This window comes from Alosa sapidissima, chromosome 21, assembly GCF_018492685.1.
Source record: "Alosa sapidissima isolate fAloSap1 chromosome 21, fAloSap1.pri, whole genome shotgun sequence".
Lineage (NCBI taxonomy): Eukaryota > Metazoa > Chordata > Actinopteri > Clupeiformes > Clupeidae > Alosa > Alosa sapidissima.
In genome coordinates, this window is record NC_055977.1 from 20236756 (window position 1) to 20263604 (window position 26849).

The following is a 26849-nucleotide window of genomic DNA, read 5'->3' on the forward strand; positions in this document are numbered from 1 at the left end:
GATAGATAGATAGATAGATAGATAGATAGATAGATAGATAGATAGATAGATAGATAGATAGATAGATAGATAGATAGATAGATAGATAGATAGATAGATAGATAGATAGATAGATAGATAGATAGATAGATAGATAGATAGATAGATAGATAGATAGATAGATAGATAGATAGATAGATAGATAGATAGATAGATAGATAGATAGATAGATAGATAGATAGATAGATAGATAGATAGATAGATAGATAGATAGATAGATAGATAGATAGATAGATAGATAGATAGATAGATAGATAGATAGATAGATAGATAGATAGATAGATAGATAGATAGATAGATAGATAGATAGATAGATAGATAGATAGATAGATAGATAGATAGATAGATAGATAGATAGATAGATAGATAGATAGATAGATAGATAGATAGATAGATAGATAGATAGATAGATAGATAGATAGATAGATAGATAGATAGATAGATAGATAGATAGATAGATAGATAGATAGATAGATAGATAGATAGATAGATAGATAGATAGATAGATAGATAGATAGATAGATAGATAGATAGATAGATAGATAGATAGATAGATAGATAGATAGATAGATAGATAGATAGATAGATAGATAGATAGATAGATAGATAGATAGATAGATAGATAGATAGATAGATAGATAGATAGATAGATAGATAGATAGATAGATAGATAGATAGATAGATAGATAGATAGATAGATAGATAGATAGATAGATAGATAGATAGATAGATAGATAGATAGATAGATAGATAGATAGATAGATAGATAGATAGATAGATAGATAGATAGATAGATAGATAGATAGATAGATAGATAGATAGATAGATAGATAGATAGATAGATAGATAGATAGATAGATAGATAGATAGATAGATAGATAGATAGATAGATAGATAGATAGATAGATAGATAGATAGATAGATAGATAGATAGATAGATAGATAGATAGATAGATAGATAGATAGATAGATAGATAGATAGATAGATAGATAGATAGATAGATAGATAGATAGAGATAGATAGATAGATAGATAGATAGATAGATAGATAGATAGATAGATAGATAGATAGATAGATAGATAGATAGATAGATAGATAGATAGATAGATAGATAGATAGATAGATAGATTGATAGATAGATAGATAGATAGATAGATAGATAGATAGATAGATAGATAGATAGATAGATAGATAGATAGATAGATAGATAGATAGATAGATAGATAGATAGATAGATAGATAGATAGATAGATAGATAGATAGATAGATAGATAGATAGATAGATAGATAGATAGATAGATAGATAGATAGATAGATAGATAGATAGATAGATAGATAGATAGATAGATAGATAGATAGATAGATAGATAGATAGATAGATAGATAGATAGTAGATAGATAGATAGATAGATAGATAGATAGATAGATAGATAGATAGATAGATAGATAGATAGATAGATAGATAGATAGATAGATAGATAGATAGATAGATAGATAGATAGTGATAGATAGATAGATAGATAGTGATAGATAGATAGATAGATAGATAGATAGATAGATAGATAGATAGATAGATAGATAGATAGATAGATAGATAGATAGATAGATAGATAGATAGATAGATAGATAGTAGATAGATAGATAGATAGATAGATAGATAGATAGATAGATAGATAGATAGATAGATAGATAGATAGATAGATAGATAGATAGATAGATAGATAGATAGATAGATAGATAGATAGATAGATAGATAGATAGATAGATAGATAGATAGATAGATAGATAGATAGATAGATGTAGATAGATAGATAGATAGATAGATAGATAGATAGATAGATAGATAGATAGATAGATAGATAGATAGATAGATAGGATAGATAGATAGATAGATAGATAGATAGATAGATAGATAGATAGATAGATAGATAGATAGATAGATAGATAGATAGATAGATAGATAGATAGATAGATAGATAGATAGATAGATAGATAGATAGATAGATAGATAGATAGATAGATAGATAGATAGATAGATAGATAGATAGATAGATAGATAGATAGATAGATAGATAGATAGATGATAGATAGATAGATAGATAGATAGATAGATAGATAGATAGATAGATAGATAGATAGATAGATAGATAGATAGATAGATAGATAGATAGATAGATAGATAGATAGATAGATAGATAGATAGATAGATAGATAGATAGATAGATAGATAGATAGATAGATAGATAGATAGATAGATAGATAGATAGATAGATAGATAGATAGATAGATAGATAGATAGATAGATACTTTATTGATCCCCAAGGGGAAATTCAAGGTCTCAGTAGCATACAGACATCACACACACATTCACTAACAGCAGAAAAAAAGTAATTAAAAGTATATAATATAAAAAACACAACTAAGCAATAAGGACAGTAGAAGATAAAGAATATACTAAAATACAAATTATACTAAATAACAGTAAATCTAAATCAAGTCTAAAAACAGTATCCACATGGGTGATTAATCATGAGGCGCTTGCAATGACTGAGACAGGGACTGAGCCTGTGATTCTCTGTGCATAGTAAGGTAAGGTGCTCTGTGTGAGTGGGTGTCATGGTGATGGTGCAAATGAGTAAGTCCAACAGTGCAAGAATAAAGTCTAGAGACCAGCATAAAATAAATATGGAGTGTAAGAGAGTAGGCAAGGTAATATAAAAAAATTATAGAAAAAACTATATCTATACAGTATATATAAGAAAAGGTATAAGTGTGGCCACAATCCGGCTGTGGGATGGAGGGAGGGGTTATACATATGTGCTAATATAGCACGCAAGCAGTGAGGCAGTAAGACAAGGTTAAAAGTAGTGGACAGACAGTACCAAAACATGGAGAGGGTGGAGAGGCAGACAGACTATGCGGAGAAGTCTATAGTCCATGTTCAATGCTTAAGTGAAGCATTGAACAGTTCAATGGCCCTGGGGACAAATGACTTCCTCAATCTGTCTGTTGTGCAAGGCAGTGAGCGAAGTCTCCAGCTGATCAGGCTCTTCTGCTTTACAATAGTGCTGTGGAGTGGATGACACTCATTGTCCAAAATGTTGATCAGTTTGTTCAGGGTCCTTTTGTCAGATATTGAAGTGATGCACTCCAGTTCAGCTCCCACAGAGCCAGCTTTCCTTACCAGCCGGTCAAGTCACCCAGCATCCTTCTTCTTTGTGCTTCCTCCCCAGCATACCACTGCATAGAAGAGGACGCTGGCAACAACAGACTGGTAGAACATCCTGTTGAGCTTGCTGCACACATTAAAGGACCGCAGCCTCATCAGGAAGTACAGCCTGCTCTGCCCTTTCTTGTAGAGTGTGTCAGTGTTGGCTGACCAGTCCAGTTTATTGTCCAGGTGGAGACCCAGATACTTGTAGGTGCTTACCACCTCCACATTGACCCCATCAATGGAGACTGGTAGCAAAACGGGAAATCCACCATCATCTCCTTGGTCTTTGAAGTGTTGAGTTGAAGGTGATTGAGTTTGCACCATTGCACAAAGTCCTCCACCAGGTTCCTGTACTCTCCATAGTAATGTTATACACCATTTATCCACCACAAGCTTTGACTCATGGGAATACAAAAATGACAACTTTTTTCATGTACAATCTGTATAGTGCTTTACATTCTCAGATTAATCTTATTATCTCTCAATTAAATTTGATCCAAAATTATTCCATATTTTGTGTTGTCAGTCTATATCAGAACACCTGACATACAATCTAAATAGTCCACAAGAAACCTCAAAGTGTTACCTTTCATTTCAGACCAGGATTATGCTTCGACACAAAGGGGTTCATGTGCAGTAAGCATTTGATTGTCAGTATGCATTTTGGATAACCAAAAGTCCTATGGGGAGTTTCCATAGGGCATTTTACAAAACGCATGAACATACCTTCGCAAATAATGGTCTAAAGTAAGTAGTTTTTATTTTATATTGATCTACTTTTACACACAGCTTCACAAGACCTGATGCTAGGGCTCAGTTGTGTTTCTAAGTCATCTCAAGTGACCTAGAGGGCTGAAATGTGGTCAGTTCAGAGATGCTTGTTATCCGGCAAAATGAGAAAAATAATATTCTAGCCTCTGTAACTCTGTGCCAGTACATCACACCGTTTTTCTGATTGTTGTCCAAGAAACTACAGTGTCTAAGCTTTCCAAAGAGGTCAGGCATTTGATTATAGGCCAAAGTATGTAGGAGCAATGATCTCCTAAGTAGATGATGTACAATGTTGGGCAAAATACTCAAAATGGGGCGTATGCATAAGAATTTTTAATAGCTTAAATGTTATTATATTGCTGTACAGTGCAACTGGAAAGTATTCAGACCCTTTCAAGTTTTCCACATTTTGTTGTTTCAGGTTCATCTTAAAATGGATTCAGTTCATTTTTTCTCCCATCAATCTACACACAATACTCCAACACTCCACAAAAATCAGGTGTTTGGAGTGTTTTGTAAATGTATAAAAAATAAAAGTCTGAAATATTCAATTTACATTTGTATTCAGACCCTTTGTTATGACCCTTGCAATTGATCTCTGGTACATCCTCCTACTTCTATCAATGGTCTTTGAGATGCTTCTACAACTTGATTAGAGTCCACCTGTGCCTAAATTAATTCATTGGCCATTATTAGGAGAGGTAGACATCTCTTTATATACAGTCTCACAGTTGATGGTGTATGTCAGAGTGAAAACCAAGCCACAAGGTCAAGAGAATTGTCCATAGACCTGTGAGACAGGGTTGTGTGAAGACACACATCTGGGAAAGGATACAAGAACATTTCTGCAGCATTGAAAGTGCCCAAGAGCACAGTAGCCTCCATTATTCTCAACTGAAAAGGTTTAGAACAACTAACAGTCTTCCTAGATCTGGCCACTCAGCCAAACTGAGTAATCCGGAACGAAGGGCCTTGGTCAGACAGGTAACCAAGGACCCAATGTTCACTATAAATGAGATCCAGAGTTCCTTTGAGAGGATGAAAGAAGTGGGAATTCATCAAGTGGTGTTGGGGGGGCCAAATGGGGAAAAGCTTGATAATTATGTTGAACAAAATGTTGAAGATAATGGAAATAGTTTTTTATTATATAGTTTTTTATAAATATTTTTCTGAGAGCTGATTGAAAGAGGCGAATACCCCATCTATGTAAAGCAGTAGCAGAAGTGTAGCATATGCCATTTGATTGCCAAACTCTGAAAGCTACGTAAGTCAAGCTTTGAAGGTATAAACAAGTGATTATGCAGTAGTGGTGCACTGAATGAGATGCCATGTAAATTGCATCTCATGCATTGCATCCCCCCCCTTGGTCTTTGTAGATAAGGCGTCTTGATCCTGGGATGTTTACCAGCGAATTTGTTTAAGGGGATAAAAATTGGAATATTTTGAAAGATACAGAAAGCGGGGAACAATGTTCCTTTTGATTAGGTTAATATGCCCCATCATATACATAAGGATAGTCCTCCACTCATTTCTCAATCAAAGGGGAGAAGTTTCTTTTAAATAATTGGTTATACGAGCGAGTGACTGTGATACCGAGATATAAAAATTTTGTGGACACAGTCTTGAAAGGTAAATTCGGTGTCGGCTTTTTAAGAGCTGCACTGTTAACAGGGAACAATTCACTCTTTTCCAGGTTAACTTTATAGCCAGAGAGTTTTCCAAACTGTTCCAGAATGTTGAGAATGGCTGGTAGAGATATGTCTGGGTCTGTTATGATAAGCAATATATCAGCATAGGCTGACATTTTGTGAGGCAGCCCCTCTCTAATAGGCAGGCAGGCCCTCTCTAAAGGTAATAGAGTTACCTTTAAAAGTCATACAGCTCCGGAATGCCATGACCAATGGTTCAATGAAGATATCAAAAAGGGAAATATAGAGGGTATATCATTGGTGCGTACTGAGGCCAGAGGGTTAGAATATGATAATTTTACCCAGGATATAACGTTTGGGCCAAATCCAATTTTTTTTTTATATTTCAAAAAGAAAAACCCACTCCACCCTATCAAATGCCTTCTCCGCGTCTAGTGACAAGACCAGTTCAGGTGCCGCCACAGTCTCTTTAGTAAAAATAATGTGAAAGAGCCTGCGGATGTGAGAGGAGGAATGTCTGCCCTGAATTGACTCAGTTTGATCAGGTGATATGAGAGAGGGGAGGATTCTCTCAAGACGCCTAGCAAGACCCTTGGCAATAATTTTACAATCTGTGTTAAGGAGTGAAACTGGTCGATAAGATCCACAGTGTGAGGTCCTTTTCTTTTTTGGGTATAAGGCAAAATGCTTGGCGTAATGTATGTGGCAGCTGGCTATTTTCTAGGGATTCTTAACACATGTTTTGCAATAGAGGTGTGAGTTCCCTGGAAAACTTTTTGTAGAATTCTACAGGTAGCTGTTACGAGACACAGACTCAAGGCACAGAGAAGTCAAGTTCTGAGATTTTACTTGTTGGTTTGCAGGAATTCAAACATAGAAACTGAAAAGAGGACTCTTCAATTCTCAGAGGAAGGAGTAGTTTCAAACATAGGAGTTACTGGATCAATTCAAAGGGAAACAAGGCAAGAGTCCAACGATGTCACAGAAATGCAAAGGTCCAAAAGGCAAACACAAAAGGCAAACACAAAAATCAACTTAACTCGTGGGTTTCTTCTCTGCAAGATTCAAGCAGCAAGGCGCTGAAGTCCATGTAGCTCAGTGTGAAGCCAGACAATGAGTGAACAAGCACAGGGGTTTACATAGTGCTGGCAATTAGGACAAACGAGGGACAACGAGGGCAGGTGTGGCCTGTTAGTAGACAGGGGAGAGTGAGCGGGAAGCAGTGTTTTCAGTAGAGTCAAGAGTGGGCGTGGTTGATGGAGAGCTTGGTGTGGCTGTGACAGTAGCCCATCAGGCCCTGGCGATTTTCCTGATTGCAAGCTAGAAATAGCGGCCTGAATTCCATCTTGTACCAGAGGGCATTCTAAATCCGCCCTATCATACTCATTGAGTACCTGAAAGTCTAGGTTTTGGAAAAACGCTGCTACACTCTCAAGATTTGGGTTGCATTCAGAAGTGTATAGGTTGCTATAATAAAGAGCAAATATGGCATTAATCTTTTTTTGGTCAGCGATAAAGTTCCCAGACAGGTCTTTAATTTTTGATATTTGTTGTGAAGCATAAAACTGGCAAATTTGATGGGCCAGTAATTTTCCAACCTTGTCACCCTGCTCGTAAACCAGATGGCTTGCCTTTAAGCAACTGTTGTTCTGCCTCTGCAGTAGAAGCCAGGTCAAACATGCTTTGCAATTTTAGCCTTCTCTGAAATAAGTCCAGAGAGGGAGATATGGCATGTTGTTTTTTATTATTGTGGGCAGCAAAGCTGATAATATGGTCCAGCAGAAACGCTTTAAGTGTTTCCCGGACAGTTCCAAATGTGGTCTCCTCTGAGGAGTTTGTGTCCATAAATATCTGTACTGTATATGTTCTTTAATTGCTTCTGTAAACTCTGGGTTGGACAACATAGATTTAAGCACCAGGTTCTGTGCTTGTACAGGGCAGTCAGTAAAATGAGACAAGGGCATGGTCTGAGATAATGATACTGTGATAGGTTGTCTGTCTAACCGAGGGGATTAACTTAATGTCCAGCAGAAAAAAGTTGATTCGGAAGTAAGTCTGGTGTACTGACGAGAAGAAAGAAAAAACCTTGCTGTTTGCATTTGCAAATCTCCAGAGACTGTATTCCTCCATTATATGTTACTTTGATAGCTGTGGCTGTTTTAGACAGGGGAATAGCCTTTGTTGAGGATTGGTCCAAAGCAGGTTCTACAGCACAATTAAAATCTCCTCCTATTATGAGGTGGTTGTCAACATTCGGGAGGGTGGAGAAAAGTTTGTTTATAAAATCACTGTCGTCCCAATTGGGAGCATACACACAGGCCGTATGTAAAATACAGCCATGACCTGCATCTAAACAATTTTTAATATTGTGGAAAAGTCCATTGCCCTGTCCAGACTGAGAGATTACAGACTCAGGAAACCATTGCTGGTGTTTTGACTTAATTAGCTGATTAGCGCTCTCAGGTCGACATTTCTGTATTATAAATTCTTTATTCTAATATTTTTTATATACTGGATTTTTGATTTTCATGAGCTGTAAACTGTAAGCATAAAGATTAAAACAAAACATACTGGAAATATTTCACTTTATGTGTAATGAAACAAATCTAGAATATATGAAAGTTTAACATTTTAAATAAATTATGGAAAAAATAACTTTTCTACCTGTATATACCGTGTAAATATATATAATATGAACTTCATTAATGATTATTATGTCGTCCCAATTGGGAGCATACACACAGGCCGTATGTAAAATACAGCCATGACCTGCATCTAAACAATTTTTAATATTGTGGAAAAGTCCATTGCCCTGTCCAGACTGAGAGATTACAGACTCAGGAAACCATTGCTGGTGTTTTGACTTAATTAGCTGATTAGCGCTCTCAGGTCGACATTTCTGTATTATAAATTCTTTATTCTAATATTTTTTATATACTGGATTTTTGATTTTCATGAGCTGTAAACTGTAAGCATAAAGATTAAAACAAAACATACTGGAAATATTTCACTTTATGTGTAATGAAACAAATCTAGAATATATGAAAGTTTAACATTTTAAATAAATTATGGAAAAAATAACTTTTCTACCTGTATATACCGTGTAAATATATATAGTATGAACTTCATTAATGATTATGCCACTCAATCCATGCTTAGTACAGCAGTAGAAACACACAATGTGAAACAACACAATAATTGAGAAAGAGTTATTTTATTGTGAATTTTATGGTGTAAATAGGTGTGGACTGGTTTGTAACATTTAGAACATCCCCTTCCTGTAGCGATGGATGAGCTCTGACACATCCTCCTGGCACACCTTAATCCAGCCATCTTCTTGCATGTGGTACACTTCACAGACAAACAAAAGCAAAATTGTAATATGCATGCACAGTTATATCTGTTTGCTTAGTTTGGATTTTTTCTCTTTCCTCTGTAAAATGTTATATTAATCACTTGGATGCAATATGCTAAGCACCAAAAGACCAAACCAATAACTATTTACTGAAGTAAATTTAAATTAAGATTAAATTATACTCTCTGATTAACTGTCATATTAAGGGGACTCACTGTTAACCACTCCTCCGGAGTAGGCGTCTCTGTGTGTGGCATGGGTAATGCCCCGTATGCCCAGCTCATAGGCCTCTTCCACAGTCATGTCCTCATGGTAGCCACTGTCCACCACGCCATACGCATAGCCATTTCCACAGCCTGTGGAGAACATGCGGCCGGTGAGGCGGGTACCATTATCATCCACATAGTAGAGACCTGGGCCCTATGGACACAAAAACATACATACACAAAATTACACAGAGATGCACAAACCACCTTAATATACAGGGGACCCAGGTTTGAATCTGACACATGGTCATTTCCCCATCCCACCCCATCTCTCTCTCTCTCTCTCTCTCTCTCTCTCTCTCACTCAAGTCAAGTATTTATATGGTGCATTTCATACACAAAGGTCATTCAATGTGCTTTACATACTGTAAACAAAAGCAAACAGTATAGCAAATAAAAGCATAGAAGGGCAATAGTCAAAGAATACTGTAAAAGGTAAAGATCATAGTAAAAAATGAAAACATAAAACGCACAAGGTAAAATCATTTAAAAATAAAAAATAATTAAAAAGACAAAATGAAAGACAAGGTAGAATAATTTAAAGGCAGACTCAGAATGTGTAACTCAGTGCAGTTAGCAGAAGGCATCTGAGAACAATTTGGTCTTAAAACTGGCTACAGTTGGGGCCTTTTTGATGCCAACTAAAAGTTGGTTCCAGAGCTGAACCGCATAGCAGCTAAAAGCTGCTTCACCATGTTTAGTTCTTAGCAGGTTTTACTAACAGGTTTTCTCCTGAGACCTGAAAGGTCGAGAAGGTGTGTACTGCTGAAGCCTGATATTTTAGGTATTTAGGTCCTGCTCCATTTACTGATTTATAAACAAGCAGAAGTGCTTTAAAGTCAATTAAATGACTTACTGGAAGCCAGTGCAGGGACTTAAGAATTGGAGTACTGTGGTCTGTTCTTTTACTTTTTGTGCTGCATTTTGTATCACATGAAGCTGTCTTTTTAGGAAGGCCTGTGAAAAGCCCATTGCAGTAATCAACCCTGCTTGAGATAAATGCATGAATGAGTTGTTCTTAATCATGTTTTGACATCAGCCCTCTAAGTTTGGTAATATTTCTAAGGTGGCAAAAAGCTGATTTAGTTATTGCTTTCATGTGGCTGTTGACATTTAGATCACTGTCAGTTAATACACCAAGATTTTTAACAGTATTGGTATCAGTATTTAGTGGGTTTGATCCAGCAAGACCGGCTTGCGGAGCAAGCCCACTATTGTTCTTCTTAAGTTTTCTAATTAGTGGGTTTGATCCAGCAAGCCCACTATTGTTCTTCTTAAGTTTTCTTATTAGTGGGTTTGATCCAGCAAGACCACTATTGTTCTTCTTAAGTTTTCTTTATTTCTTTCTTTATTTATTATTCCTTTTCACCCACTTTTTGTACAAACTACTGCTCCTAGACCGTTTGAGCTATCAACGCGGTTCCAACTCCAAAAATTCATACCCGAACTGGTGTAACTTGCTTGTTACTTTCGTGTAGCTGGCCCTTGTCATTTTCGCGTTATTCCCGTTTTTCTGCGTTTTTGGGCCCCATTGAAATGAATGGCGGAATGTTCAGGATTCTAATTTCGATTATGACATCACAGCTCTAATTGTTTAACCCTTACGAGCCCGACCGTTCTAATTTCGTTACAAAAGTAACGATGGCCAATCGTCTAATATCTCAGCTGTCCAATGACTGATTTTATTTCTGAAATCTTCCCCGTAATGCTGACAACATAAGCTTCAATTTGATATGATTGGTTAAGGGGTTTATGGCACGAAATGTTTTGGATACTTGAAGATGAGTCTTGAAAAAATATTTTCACTTGAGTCGGTGCATTTGACGTGGACAGCCGGATGCTACCTGCACTTAAGTTGGAGTTTACCTCGACTGGAAACCACACAGCTGGATAAACTGAGGTAATATTGCTTTTACATCGGTTCTAGTTATGGTTTATCTTAATTTGAAGTCCTTAAATCATGTTATTTGACAGTAATATACTTTCTCATCAGCGTCAACATTATGGCTTAGCGGGGGGCTAGTGCATCGTCACGTAACTTTAGCTAACTGTATAATGTAAACTGCTTGCAATATTATCGTTTGCTTTTGATGTCAGTTATTTTCATTTGACAGTTTCATTTAAAAATCTGTTAGTATATAACCTGTAGGTAAGTTTGTTTTCTAGTACCAATTTGCTTGTTAGGTAAGCATTATATTGGCAAAACAGTATAGCAAACCAAAGCTGAATAAATCAATGGGCGCCGCGTTTCAAGTTGCGTTAGTGCTACGTTCTGACATGAAATAAGTTGAGCGATATTTTTACTCCTCTCAGTATGTAGTTGTAGAAAATAAGATGTGAAATCACATATTCTGTCAGAAATGTTATTAACTTATTGCCTTTCCTCCGGTTGTTATCTGTAGTGCACATGGGCGGATTATGAACTTTTGGGCCCCTGGGCCCAGATGTATTATGGGCCCCCAACTAATTGTCGTATATGTGGGAGGGGGGGTTTGGGGGTCCTCCCCCAGAATACCGCTGTTGCAGGCAGCTCACTGCGCCGGGATTAGTGTGTGCTTCACCTCACTGTGTGTTCACTGTGTGCTGAGTGTGTTTCACTAATTCATGGATTGGGATAAATGCAGAGACCAAATTTCCCTCACGGGATCAAAAGAGTATATATACTTATACTTATACTATACTTTTAATTTGTTTGATGTGATTTCCTTTATTCTGGTGCATTTTGGGGATTGCCAATACTAAATTCAATCAGATTCATAGCCTACATCCTGATTTGTTGATATTGAGGCAATGATTCCATGCAAAGGTTTGGGCTTCAGGGCCCCCTGACCCCTTGGGCCTCTGGGCCTGGGCCCGGTAGGCCCGTGCAGTAATCCATCCCTGGTAGTGCAGTCTGTACAGTAGTGAACTATTTTAGCTTGCTAACTTCTAAATGACAAACATCAGATGTGCTTGTCTCAACATTTTCTAAGATGGCATGACTTGAAATAGATGAAGCACAACTCCTCTCAATATGTACAGTAGTTATAGAAAACATGTGAAATCACATATTCTGTCAGAAATGTCATTATTGCATTTCAGCAGTTTGTTACTAGGTGAAATGTAATCTGTCTATCTTGATGCCAGCCAGGCAATCAGATGTAGGGTAGCTAAACCCATGTGTAATACAATGACTTTTCATAGGCCTAGCAGCTACTTAGAAATATTTCGAGTATATTCTGAGGATGCTTCAATAGTTTAGGCTACCTCTTCTTTTGTGTGCATACATGCACAAATCTGTAGTTTTGTGATTTTATTTTTTACATTAATAAAGGTATTTGTATGATTTCGCTCTTGTTTCAGATGGAGGATGACAAGACCTACACAGACCTTCTCGCAAGCCTGAAGAGGTAGCCGACTGCTCATGAGCTTGCGCTCACAATGCTGAAGACCATGAGGGGATGGAGGAAGAAGGTATAGATTTATGTGCCGTGTGTAGGATGGTGCAGACTTCCACTAAAACACTGTGTGAAATAGACTTGTTATGTTCTTTTTTACTCACATTGTTGTCCCAGGCATATGTGGTTTTACCAACCGGAAGGAATGGGAGCTTGTGCTTAGTAGGCCGTCGTATGCAAACAGTGCAGGGGCATGGGACAAAGACCCCAGAAGAGTTTCACAGGTTTCTGGGATTGATCATTTACATGGGGTTCACTTCCCTCCCTAATATCCATTGTTACTGGGGAACCAAGTCTTGGCAGGGATCAGGGGACATTGACCAAATGATGAATACATATTGTGTACTCCAAAAAACGCAGAATACCAGAAAGCACTTTTTCTCCATTGACATTGCCGTTGTCAGTAGCTTCTTGTTATTTCAAGTTTGACAATGCAATGCAGAATCTGGTGTTGAACCTTGGTTTGGTAGCTACAACCAGAAATAATTTGGAGGAAATCTATCACAACAGCTGGTAGGCATTTCCGTTGAAATTTCAGCCTCACTTTCAGCTGCTCCAACTACTACTCTGTCGTCTTTCCATCAAGTACATATTCCTGTACAGCAGGAGCTTGTTAGAAAAAACGTACATAATAAAACTAAAGTAGCTTGTATGGCCCTGGAGTGTAACGGTAGGCGAATTTGTTTTATTGATAAACAAATTGCTGTCAGATTTGGCATTCTGCAAAAGGGGATGCGTTTAGTAATGAGTCATAGCTCTTCTGTGTTCAACCTTCAGGTTCCTCACCCCACCTTTCCCTATCCTCCTCTGTAAGTGTGTGTGTGTGGGTATGAGTTTGTGTGTATATGTGTGTATGTGTTTATTCTCTACAGGCTTGTTAAGTATGTAATCCACTTTCAAATGTTTATGTTTTCAAATGTTTAGGACACATTGAGTTTTGAGTGATGTTTATTGTATTCCTAGCTTTTCATGAATAATAATACATTTTATATGTATATAATTTTCATATTATACTGATTTATATAAGGAAGTTGTATTTGTTGAATCAAATGTATTTTATGTCTCTTTTCCGAAATGGTCTTCAATGAATACAGTATACTTACTTCCTGTATTACTGGTAAGGTACAGTATTTCTTTTTTTAATGTTATTCTTATTGACTGTAGCATTTGCTTATATACAAATAAATGGTTTATTCTTATAGACCAAATACATCTAAACCATTGTTTCTGACTTGATTATTAGTTTTTATGCATACTTTTTTGTTGTTGGTGAGAAAGTGAATGTGAATTCTGTCAACATTCTAAATCCCGTTTCCTGCATTTTTTTACACTGATCACTAAAATTATCATAACTTTTGAAAGGTTCAAAATTCCAATACAGTCTTTTTTGTTAAATAGCCCACAACTTGCTGAACATTTCATACACTCTATATTTTTCTCTATCTTGTAGAGAAATATGATGAAAATTCATTTTTATGTGAATGAAATTTTGACAAATTCCGGATATACATTTGGAGAGGATTTTCAAATACTGTTCATTACTATATCAACATTACCATATGTATTTTACATAATTTCATAGAACTGATCCTTCTGATTACAATGGTATGTATATCCCATTGATGGTATGTATTATACTCAAGAAATAAAGTTTTTTGTGTGAGGAGGTCATCCAGCACCAAAAATGGAATGTTCGGCACGGGCACGAAAGGGTTAAGCTTGCACCTGGCAGAGTTCTAAGCCATCTGGCAATGTCTAATGGGCTGGGCTGGGCTGTCTGTATATATGAAGGTGTGTGCATGTAACTTTTGACCTGTATGTCCGATTTTCATAAATGAGGTACCGTTGGAATCCTTGGATGAGGCCGAGTTCCATGCCCCTGACCAAACCCACTCTTGCAGTTCCTCGGAACCGCAATTCTAGTTTTAACAACACTCCATCCCTGTCACTCTTCACTGTCCTATCTGAATAAAGGCAAAAAGCCCAAGAACTATGATGACAATATCCAACTATTTTTGTATGATTTGCATACAGTAAGTAAATCAATGTAAGCACAGTGGCAGAACACTATATTTAGATAAACTTGAAATGATGTATGTGATTGTTTGTTTTATACAGTACAGTATGTGCCAGTTGCCTCATCCTCTTGCAAACACACACACACACACACACACACACTCTGTGTGAGCCATACCTTTTTGTCCCATCCACAGATCATGCTGCCCACTGAGAGACCCATGCCTCTGTATCCCAGCATCATATTGCACAGCAGCTTAGAAGCAGCAGACACTGAAATCCTCTCCTTATTGCGAAGCTTATAAAGCCTGAGACACAACAATATATCGCAATCTGTTATTATTATGGGCATTCAAAACATTAAATAATTATTAAATGATAATATATTACACCACATATAGCTGTGTATACCAATGTGAAAATGCATTCAACACTGGTCAAATTTGGTCAAATCTGGATGTTCAGTGTCCTGATTTGACTGATACTGAAGAAAACAAAACTTTATAGCATAATCATTTTCACATGTCCAGCCAGTCCAAGACCAGGGCCTCAAACTTTAGTAAATCTACACCACTCTGGCTTCTCTGACCCCACCCTTGTGGACATTCCTGATGAAAGACTTAAATAAAGAGAAGCCCTGACACGGCTTAATACAGATTGAGGATGAATATCTCAGATTTCAGCGCAGATACTTTAGGAGCATAAGAAACTGGCTGGAACAGACCTGCACTCCTTGGCCAGCATCCGCTCCCAAGACATGCACTGCCAGACATGGTCCCCAGAAGGTAAGGGTTTATCTGTATTACCTTATTGACATCCTTTGATGCTGTGAAAAGAGATCACTGCTGAAATTCTTGTACTATAAAACAACAATAAGTGCACTGACAAGTCTTTAAACAATAAAAACATGTTTCCCATTCTATGAATGTTGATTATGTCATATGGAGAGATTATGGTCCATTTTATTCCATATTATGTGTTTTCATGTTTCTATCTTCCACTGTTTTTTTTTTTTTTTTTTGATTTGGTGTTCCTTTGTGATTTATTTTAATATGCATGTATTATCTTGGTGGTTGTTTGATCATGATTTAGAATGTGGGGCAACGCCCCCGTTTCCTCCTAGGTGCCCGGACCACAGCTGATTAGGAGATGAACAGTTGATATGCCGGTCCTTCTGTCAATCCGGTGGCTGCTGTGTGTCTCCGTCTTCGCATCCGCTGCGCTAAGATTGCTGCCGTCTTTTGCTGTGCTGTCCGGAGCCCTGCCTCGTCCATCCTGTGCCTGTTGTTTTGTGGAGCGCTGTTCAACAGTACTGGGAGCCAGATTCTCAGTTTATTGGTGAGTGACGCCCCGTGTCAAGCTATGTTGCCTTGCCTCGTCCGAGTTTAAATCCAGTTCTCACATAAATCGGAGAGCTCCAGACTGTCTGCTATATATAGTCACATGAATTACTGTGATCATTTGAGTTTTGCATGATTGATTGTTCTTCTAGTGTGGTGCTGTGCTTATGCTGTGTTTGTTATATACTGTGGAGATACTGGCCTTCTTTCTGTCCGTGTGAGTGTTGTGCTGGTGCCAGGGTTGTGCACAATTCGAATTGCAATTTTGCTTCCTGTTGCTACCTCAATTGAAATGCAAGTGAAATTCAATAATTGAATTGGAATTTAAGAGCCAGTTTCAATTCAATTCTGGAATTTTGCACAAGCCTGGCTGGTGCGTGCGAGTGATTGACAGGTGGCCTGCTGTGTAGACATCACTGCTTGACGTGAGACGGACTTGTGTTAGGGGAACCCCTTATGGACTGTGGACTTCTAGCTGCGATGGTCAGCAGATGGTTTGTCCGATGGTCAGCTTTTAAGCTTGAGTGTGTGAGTGAGCGAGTGCGTTTGCGCATGGTGTACCCCTTTTTATTATTACAATTAGTGATTATAATAAATATATTTTTATACTGAAATTGTTGTCTGGGTAAATCTGTTGTGTTGCTCCAATTCCTAGTATGCACGCATTTTCAGTGCGGCTTCGACACACCACGCAGCTGACACGCTCACGCCACGCACCCGGTGTGAAATGGGCCTCGTGCCTATTTTTCACGCCACACGCAAGCGTGTTGGAAGTGTTTCCATTCAAAACAGTGAAGGAAAAAAATGACGTAACAAAAAGAGATGTTTTAATTGGCAGAGAGGCCACCGCAGCGCCGCATCAGACACGCTTCTGGTAAGCAAAGACATAGAAAACGCCACACAGCCGCCACGCAACTGACACACAACAGACACGCCACGTTCCTGGTGTGAAACGGGCCTTAGTCTTCTGTAAACTCCGGGTTCGCTAACTACGTTGTTGGTGCTTTGTTTTATCCTAGCGTCATCATTCCGCAGGTCAGAAACTGGGGCTAGATTTTGCCCAGTTAGGGGCTCGTCATCACTTTTGTCGTCACGTTGTAGTTCCTTTGTAGTCCATGTGGCCTTTCATGTCCAACAGTTTTAATGTGAACTTGCGAATTTGCCATTTTTGTCACTTGAAAGCTGCGTATCTTTCTTTCACAAGCGTCTTACACTATATTTTAAGCAAATACAGTTGTTTATTTAGGATTAGTGAGTGTATGTTTTAACCTTTGTTGTGGCATCTGTGTTTGTCACACATTCTGATGGCAAAGCACATGAACACTCCTGTGGGAAAAACAAAGTAATAACGGGAGCAGTGCTTGTCACTCCCAGGTGCCATGAATGCACCATATGAGTAGGGACCCTGAGCAAGCTACTGACGAGGTTTGATATGTGGCGCCCCCTAGGCCATATATCAAGAATAGGTCGCATACTGTATATGCACTAAATGCTTACACATGCACTGCTTTTTCTTGCATATGTACATGAAATGCTTGCACATATACTACGTTTTCTTCCACATGACAATGAAAAGCTTGCACATAAACAATTCTGTCTTGCGTCAAAAACACACATATTACTTTTACTTCGCACATACCGTATTTTCCGGACTATAAGTCGCACTTTTTTTTTCATAGTTTGGCTGGTCCTACGACTTATAGTCAGGTGAGACTTATATATGAAAAAAATATATAATTGAACATGTTTTTAAATGTTAATTTATATTAACTGACATGAACCCTACGTGAAACATTACGTCTACAGCCGCGAGAGAGCGCGCTCAAATGCACAAGTCCTGTGCACTTTCAGTCAGAGATTAGTGCTTGTGTCACCAGACAAAGCTGGGACAATGCAGCCAATCCCAGTTGCACACACGAAAACACAGAGTCAATATAAAGTCAAAAATACAAATAGTTTATTACATAAAGTTCATAAAACTGTAGTAACACCAACTACCGGATAGGGAGGCACAATCTTACGTACGCAAAATACAGTGGGGCCACTAATATAATTCAGTGAAAATAATCCACCCCTTCCCAAAGGGCAATGCACATCAAAGCACACAAAATGCAAGCACAGCACATCACAACACCCACAACTGTAGTATAAATGGTGAGCAACCCACAGCAACACAGCATGGATCCGCACTGCATACTCCGCCCCCAATGACTATGCCCTCCCCCATACCCAATAGTATGGCACACACAGAGGACACTAATAAACAGACAGGGGAATAGGGGAGTGGAGAGGTAATTACGTTGGCCGGCGTTGTCCAGCCAAAAAAAACAAAAAAAAATAAAAAAATGAGTTACCACTGCACAGTCTATAGCCAAAATATTGCACTGTTCATTTAACGCAGTTCCTGCATCACGCAGTCTCACCCAACGCCTCTTTAGCTCGGGTGCTGACGTCACAGGCAGCGCACCCACGCAACGGTGTCTGTTGTCAACACGGAAGTAGGCGAGCAGCAGCACTCCAGCATAGCGCAGTTCAGCTTCTCTTGTAGCTCAGTCTCATTAAAGTCCACGGAATCCGAAGTTCAGGAACACCCGTCTGGATCAGTCCGTTCACCTCCACAATGCCGCCCACACCTAGAAGTCGGGGCACCAACGTCAGCGACACCAAAGGCTAAGACATTATACAGAAAGTCTCCTCTTACTTCCCTGTTAGATTACGGCGATCGGCGTCAGCAACCCGCAGCAGCACGATGACTCCCAGCCAGCCGCTCGCCGCTCGCAGCCCGTTGTCCCTCTCTCTCTCCGAACCCCCCGCACGGCTCTTATTCCTCCCGGTGCAGTCCCAATTTCGAGCGCAACCAACCACCGATGCAGCCAGTGATTGCCCACACCTGCAGCTCCAAATTAGCCATTACCGGCCGGTACCTCCGTGGGCTTACAGGAGCAACTGTTACACAAACACACACACTGCCAGTCCAAGCGGCTGAGACTGTCCCATGCATAATGGCATAATAAATCAGCTACGAAGTAGTCCATCAAAATAAATGCCCCAAATCCCAATTGTCAACAATGAATATTTCAAATCACACACAGTTCACAATATACACAATACTACATTTTACAATTAGCGTCGGGCCTTGTCAGCAGCCTTCGGCTTGCCTCTTGCCACTATTCACTCCTTCTTCTTCATTAACATTCCCTGTAGAATTCTCAATATTTTTGGCCTCAATGTGTACAGTTACATAGTCTGTCTGTTCTTAGTCTTGGATTTTGTGAAATACATTTCTAAATATCACCTGCTTGCTGCAGCTTCGGTCTGCACGTCAATTTAAACCTGCATCTTTTTCTCTCTCGAGCATTTAATCTGCTGCCAGCTTGTATCTCCACATCATCCAAAATGCTTGATTGCATTGCATTCTCCACATTTTTAGCTCATGTACCACATCAGCATTTTTGTTCTGTGAATCTTTTGTAAATTGCTTTACAATTACCTTCGGGCCTATAGGCCTATCGTTTCGGTCACGTCTAAAACTGCATCTTTTTCTCTCTCATGAGCATTTAATCTGCTGACAGCTTGTGACTCCACATCGCCCAAAATGCTTGATTGCATTGTATACTCCACATTTTAGTAAAATTTTGGTGCACCTCATGGCATTTTCTTTCAGTGAATCTTTTGCTTTGCAATTACCTTCCTGCCCTCCTCTTGGCTGCCTTCACTCCTTCATCTTCATTAATCTTTTTGGCCTCAATAATCCAGTTACATAGTCTCTGTTTTTGGTTTTGGATTTTGTGAAATACATTTCTAAATAAATGCGACTTAAAGTCCGGTGCGACTTATATATGTTTTTTTCCTGCTCATGACGCATTTTTTGACTGATGCGACTTATACTCAGGAGCGACTTATAGTCCGGAAAATACGGTACACCATTTTTGTCTTGCACATCCACGTAAAATGCACACACATATATTACTTTTACTTCGCACATACACCACTTTTGTCTTGCACGTCCATTTAAAATGCGCACACACACACACACACACACACACACGGCCTACTTCGCACACACACACACCAATTTTACTTTGCACGTAGGCCAACTGTTTTACCCTTCTGTGGAAAACTCCCTGCCGGAGTCAGCGTCTTGATGCCAGAGACGTCAGCGGTGACGTACCACGCACTTGCGTGCATGCACGAATTTTGAGTTTCAGTGTGCTTGGCTGGCAGACACTTTCCGCGTTGCTCCAGCATCTTGCTAAAATTTTATTCTCTTTGTGTGTACGTGTGCGTTGATGACAATGTAAGTGCATCATTTATGTCTGTATTTATGTTGTAATTATCCTCGTTGTGTTATCTACATGCTGATTAGTCCGGTAACCGTGTAACTTTGGTTTTACCCTGAGCTCTAGTTCATTTCAATGGGGAAATGCCTGTTTCTTAAATGGCTTGCTGAATGCTAATTTCTAGGGTTAAAGTTACATGAATGGTCGGGTTTGTGAGTGCTTTGATAGTATTTTCGACCTGTGGTGTTATTTCCACTGTTTTGTGAATGTTTGAGGCATTATTTTAGCTTCCAAATGTTGTATTGGTCGTGCTTATGGCGCCATGCGTCGTTCACGTGAACAGCCGTCTTTCTAGACCTTCTGGTGGCAACAGGCCTACTGCTTTGCCATTTGATCACCAAGTGTACTGCACTTGAATTTATGCCGTTATTACTTGCCTCTTTGCAGTAACTTTGTTTCCTTATCACATTGATGTTACTCACGTGCAATTATATATTATGTATATATTGTTAATGTAACTTAATGTGTACATTTCATCCTACTGCACTTAATTACTTGAGAGGTCTGTATATAAATGTAACTGTTGTTGTATATAAATGTAATTGCAACTGTTCATACTGTACATTTTAGTATAATGTATCACTCAGTTTATACAGTATTCTAATTACCCTTTCTGTATATTCTTATTCTACAGAAAACCACACACACACACAGAGACACATTGTGTACTTATATACAACCATACTTTGAATGTATATGCAACAGTTCAATGAAGAACCATTTTGATGCCTGGAATCAATAAATCTCTTAATATCACGTAAGTCGCAGCCGTTCTCTAACAGGAGCACAGAGTCAGTGAGGGGGCGACTAGCCATCAATGTACACGTCCGTCACACCTTCGAAAATTGTAATGTAAGATGTGAACGATAAATGATGCAATGGTGCAAGGAGGAAAGTAGTGTGTGTGCGAGGTAACATTTGCAGAGCATTGCTATTGGCTGGCCTGCCCAGCTAGGCCCGCCGAGGCGGCAAATTTTTTTTTTGCAGGGTGGTAGCGGAAGACTCAAGAACATTCATTAAGGAACCGCTGGTGAATGCTCTAACGTTCTGAAGAATACTCTAACGTTCTGAGAAGCCACGGTAACCCCAAACAATGAGATGTCAGATCGCTGCGTATTTTTTACAGTCTATGGTATCACCACTACGAGGGAACCTCCATGCAGCTTGGCAGGGCATCAAGAACATGGCAGCAGTGAACTCTTCTCTACCAGCCGCAAACCCATCCAGGTAGCAGGAAGCAGCTTCACTTCACTCCCGAATGACCTCAACTCCTTCTACACCAGATTTGAAAAGGACAACAGCACCCAGCTAGAATCAATCATCTCCACCCTCAGACCTGATGACACCGGTCTCAACATCAACACATCAGAGGTGGTGAGAGCCCTCAAAAGGACTAAAAAGAACACAGCTCCAGGGCCAGATAACATCTGTGGGCGGACCCTATGGCACTGTGCTCAGCAGCTGGGAGGTGTGTTCCATCACCAAGGCAACTGGCTCGATGATGGACCCACTGCAGTTTGCTTACCAGGCTGGCAGGGGTGTCTGACGGAAAAATATTCATCTTAAACACCATCCATAAGCAACTGGAAATACCCAACACCACAGCCAGACTTCTGTTTGCAGACTTCTCATCGGCATTCAACACAATGCAGCCACACATTCTGGCTGAGAAGCTCATCATGCTTCCACCTCAACCACCAACTCACTCTGTGGATTATAGACTTCCTCACCAACAGATCACAGAGGGGGTTGGTGAACCACACCTTGTCCGACACCCTCTTCACCTCCACTGGCTCTCCACAAGGCTGTGTCCTCTCCCCACTTCTCTTCATCCTCTACACTGACGACTGCAGATCCACCCAGCCAAACTGCCACTTTGTGAAATTTGCTGATGACACAGTCCTCCTGTCTCTGCTTCCCAGCCATACACAACATCACAGCTCAGCCCTGCAGGACTTTATAGTTTGGTGCGAAAAGTCTTGTCTTGAGCTGAACATAAGCAAAACCAAGGACATAATTGTAACCTTCTCACCCAAACAGAGACAGTTGGCTGAGGCAGTCACCACTATTATCCAGCAGGAGCCAGTGGAGATAGTGGAAGTATACAAATACCTGGGAACAACCTTCTAAGCCTGCTAAGGTTTTACTCTAACACAGAGGAAATCCTTAAAAAGTGCCATCAGAGACAGTACCTACTCAGGAAGCTGAAGTCATTTGGGATTAACAAAGACATTCTCACCACATTCTACTATGCTTTCATTGAAAATGTAATAACCTTCTCTTTCACTAGCTGGTTCCACTCCATCACCCTGCAAAACAGAAACCGCCTGTTGAATGTGGTTAAGGTCTGCTCAAAAATCATTGAGCAGCCCATCCAAACTCTCACTGCCCTATGTGACCAACAGACTGTAAAGGTAGCACGCAGGATTATTCAGGGCCCCTCTCACATCCTGTTTCCTGAGTTTGAGTGGCTCCCCTCAGGACGCAGACTCTGCTGTCCGCTTTGCCGGACACAGAGGAGGAAGGCAACCTTCATCCCGAGGGCTGTCCAGCTTATGAATGATAACCGACTCATATGATTGTAATAGCCTCTATATGCACTTTTTTTTAATTGAAGCACTTTAAGAACTTTTAAAACTTTTAGAACTACTACTATATCACTGTGATGAATGATGATATGTGGTGTGTATTGTGTGATTGTCCAGTGTGCCTGTGAAATATGTGTGTTGGTTGATCGTATAGTATGCATGCTGGTTATGTTGTTGATTGTGTCCCTTGAATATTGAATAAGCTACTGTAATGCGCCCTTTTAAATTGCCCCTTGGGGACAAATAAAGTGCTTTGAATTGAATTGAATTGGATAGAGTGATGCATTTAAAATAAACTCCTAGATGACAACGGACACTTTAGTTTCTTTTTTTTAACCTTCTTGATGGATTTGACACATCACATCCTACGTGACAACGGACACTTCAGTGTTGTTTTCTGGCTTTGTTAATGGATTTGATAACTGCCGTGATCGCATTACTGTTTTTTGCTGAATAAACGGGGTCGTGCTCAAAAGGCATGTAGCCTACAGACGTTGTTTTTGGACATGTTAGCATTACGAGCTATAACGTTTGTTTTGTCACTTACAGAAAGGTAGCTATAGAGTTGTCAGGCAAGGCTGTAGTGGAGGCTAAACGCAAGTAGCCAGTAACCGTCATCGACCAAGCTATCTTGTGATGTCTGTCATTAATATAATTGTTTTATAATTGTTACAATTTCATGTATTTAGTTAATATTATGTAATTGACAATTTGTGTCATTGTGTGCATTGTGCATTTGTGCCTGAATCTATATTTTTTGTTGATGCATTTGACAAATTCGACAAAAAAAAAATTTACAAAAAAATTGCGGGCGGGCCTAGCTGGGCGGGCCAGCCAATTCGCCTTATTCACAATTCGCCTTATTCAGCGGCCATTACGAGGCTGAGGGGTACACTTGCCATTACACCTCAGTCCAGCAGATGGTGGTGGTAATGCAATCTGTTTGCAAACTGCCAAAAAAAGCTCACCGAAAGAGAAGAAGGGTTCACTGGCCTTTTCTTCTTCTTCAGTGAGTTTTTTTTTAGCAGTTTGCAAACGGAGTGCATTACCACCACCCTCTGCTGGACTGAGGTGTAATGGCAAGTGTACCCCTCAGACTCGTAATGGCCGCCAGGTGAATAAGGCGAATAGCAATGCTCTGCAAATGTTAACTCGCACACACACTACTTTCCCCCTTGCACACACATCATTTATCGTTCACATCTTACATTACAATTTTCGAAGGGTAAAACAGTTGGCCTACGTGCAAAGTAAAATTGGTGTGTGTGTGTACGAAGTAGGCTAGTGTGTGTGTGTGTGTGTGTGTGTGTGTGTGTGTGTGTGTGCATTTTAAATGGATGTGCAAGACAAAAATGGTGTATGTGTGAAGTAAAATTAGTATGTGTGTATGCATTTTACGTGGAAGTGCAAGACAAAAGTGGTGTATGTGCAAAGTAAAAGTAGTATGTGTGTGCATTTTACGTGGATGTGCAAGACAAAATGGTGTATATGCGAAGTAAAAGTAATATGTGTGTGAGTTTTTGACGGGGATGTGCAAGACAGAATTGTTTTATGTGGAAGCTTATCATTGGCATGTGGAAGAAAACGACAAAATGGTGTATATGCGAAGTAAAAGTAATATGTGTGTGAGTTTTTGACGGGGATGTGCAAGACAGAATTGTTTTATGTGGAAGCTTATCATTGGCATGTGGAAGAAAACGTAGTGTATGTGCAAGCTTTTTATGTGCATGTGCAAGAAAAAGTGGTGTGCGCACAAGCATTTCATGTACATATGCAAGAAAAAGCAGTGCATGTGTAAGCATTTAGTTCACATCGACCTATTCTTGATATATGGCCTAGGGGGCGCCTCATAATTTGATGCTGTTTTGAACACCATTACTGGTTTAAAAAAATGCTATTTGGGAGGCGTTTCGCTCATGGCCCTTTCTAATCCACTGTTTGCTATTTGGGGCTATAGCGGTATACCAGAGCAAGCTCTGTGGTTGATCAACGAAAAATACGGTCTCCATGGTTTATTTTATGTGTTTTAATGCAGAAAACACCCTTGGGGCAATTTTCGCTGGAATTACACTTTAACTTACTGTTTTGTGAGCCATATTCTACGGAGCCCAGGAGGTGTCATTGCAAGATATTTTTGTGTATCGAGAGAACGTGCGCTCATTTTACTAAATCGTGCACCCGTTTTACTAAATTGTGCTCTCAATATTATATTGTGCGCACGTTTCACTAAATTGTGCGCTCAATTTACAACAATTAAAATGAGAGCACAATTTAGTAAAACACACACAGTTTACTAAATCGTGTGCACGTTTTGCTAAATTGAGAGCACAATTTAGTAAAATTAGTGCACAATTTAGTCAAATGAGCCCACGCTTTCTGGATATATACCAAAAAATACCTTGCAATGACCCCTCTAGGGCTCCGTAATATTCAGTCCAAAAATGCATTATAAATTTAGCATCTTCAACAACTGCACTTACCTATAATAGCGCCCAGCAGAGGCTCTGGAGTCAACAGCAACAATGACACCATGGAGAAATTTGAAAGCTAGCATCGTTGTTCCATGGTTCAGGTCTATAGACACGCCGTTCTCGCCACTGCATGACTTCAGAAATCCAACAGGCTGAAACAAACACATGCTTTTCAATATGCATAAAGAATAATAAATAAAAAAATTGTGAGTGTTGAATGAATCTGTCCTAAAGAGCACTGGTTCCAGCAAGACTGCGTCTTTTGCGCGTAGGCTACGGCTCTATTCTGTCCGTCAATCAATCCCTCTGTTTGATCACAGAAGCACCACAATTAAGTTAGGCAACCCTAGCGTGATATGATCCACACATATCCACAACACAATCACCGGCTTTCTGGTATTTACGTGGATTCGCTCAGATCAACGAAACTGAGTTGGAAAATGGTGTAGCTTAAGTTTATCCTATTTATAATGCTTTCTTTAAAATTGCTTACATCTACTCCAACAGGCAGGGTAAAGTGATCTGCTTTGTTTGCACTGTTGAAACGATTCAGTTCTGAAAGCTCCGACTGAGGCTTCAATCCATTGACATCAAGAAGTGCCATACTGTAGAAATTATCAAATAACTAACAAATACAAGTCGAAAAAATATGTTCTTTCCTGGATTTGTAGACCTGTCGAAATTCGAAACCGAAAGGACTTGTAGTGTGCGCCTTCGATTATCAAGTTTTAATTTCCTGTAGAATTGGTGGTGAATCCTCAGGTTATAGCCTTACGCAAATGTTGGCCTATTAGCTGGACTCAGAATACATGATTAAGACAATGTGACTAAATTATTTCTGTTCACACACAGAAAATGATTATCAGAAAGCTCAAGTTAGTGAAATATGTTGAATTTATGTTTGTGACCACGCCGCTCTATACCAATGATAGTGTCACCTGCGCAGCGTCATCTGTTTTTGGGTAGACGTTACCATTTTAGGTTTGCTCTTTCCTGGAAGAGAGAAACCGATGGAAGCCATCTGAGAATGGAGGTTTTATTAATAAATCTGTGACCAAATCATCCCACTCACAGACCATATGTTGGAAATCGTAGATGGTCATCCTTTTTATGGAATTAGAAGATTGTTGAACCCTCATGAGAACATCTAAAAACGTTTCTAGCCAAAGTACACACAAGTAGGCCTAACATTAAATATCATACTTTTTATTTTCAATTTTGAAAAATATGATTGGAGTTGTATTGCAGATGCATGGTGCCAGTGAAGAGACGTGGTAATAATTTTGCATTCCTTAGCAATGTTAAAAGTATTGTGAAGGAACACAAAACTAATGCAAGGAATGCAAAACTTTTGTGAGATAA

The 26849-nt window shown here is 39.3% G+C and overlaps 1 protein-coding gene and 2 long non-coding RNA genes across 4 annotated transcripts; 2 read left to right on the top strand and 1 right to left on the bottom strand.

The window, feature by feature from the left end:
• The first annotated feature begins 4515 nt into the window (after window positions 1-4515).
• Window positions 4516-18397, top strand: LOC121695514. Its single transcript, XR_006026099.1, has 4 exons — window positions 4516-4526; window positions 4594-4600; window positions 6919-6923; window positions 18235-18397. It is a non-coding gene; the product is annotated as an uncharacterized LOC121695514 (long non-coding RNA).
• On the bottom strand, window positions 8873-26132 carry psmb8a (proteasome 20S subunit beta 8A). Of its 2 annotated transcripts, none has more exons than XM_042076420.1 (6): window positions 25981-26132; window positions 25497-25639; window positions 15473-15574; window positions 14927-15056; window positions 9245-9449; window positions 8873-9025 (listed from the first exon to the last, which is right to left on the bottom strand). In XM_042076420.1, exons 3-6 carry the CDS (start codon window positions 15505-15507, stop codon window positions 8937-8939), a joined length of 459 nt encoding a protein of 152 aa, XP_041932354.1. In that variant the 5' UTR covers window positions 15508-15574; window positions 25497-25639; window positions 25981-26132; the 3' UTR covers window positions 8873-8936. The 2 variants fall into 2 exon arrangements, with proteins under 2 accessions (XP_041932354.1, XP_041932355.1); XM_042076421.1 differs by having other exon boundaries at window positions 9013-9093; window positions 9234-9449.
• On the top strand, window positions 11088-12786 carry LOC121695513. Its single transcript, XR_006026098.1, has 2 exons — window positions 11088-11195; window positions 12638-12786. It is a non-coding gene; the product is annotated as an uncharacterized LOC121695513 (long non-coding RNA).
• Window positions 26133-26849: the final 717 nt, after the last annotated feature.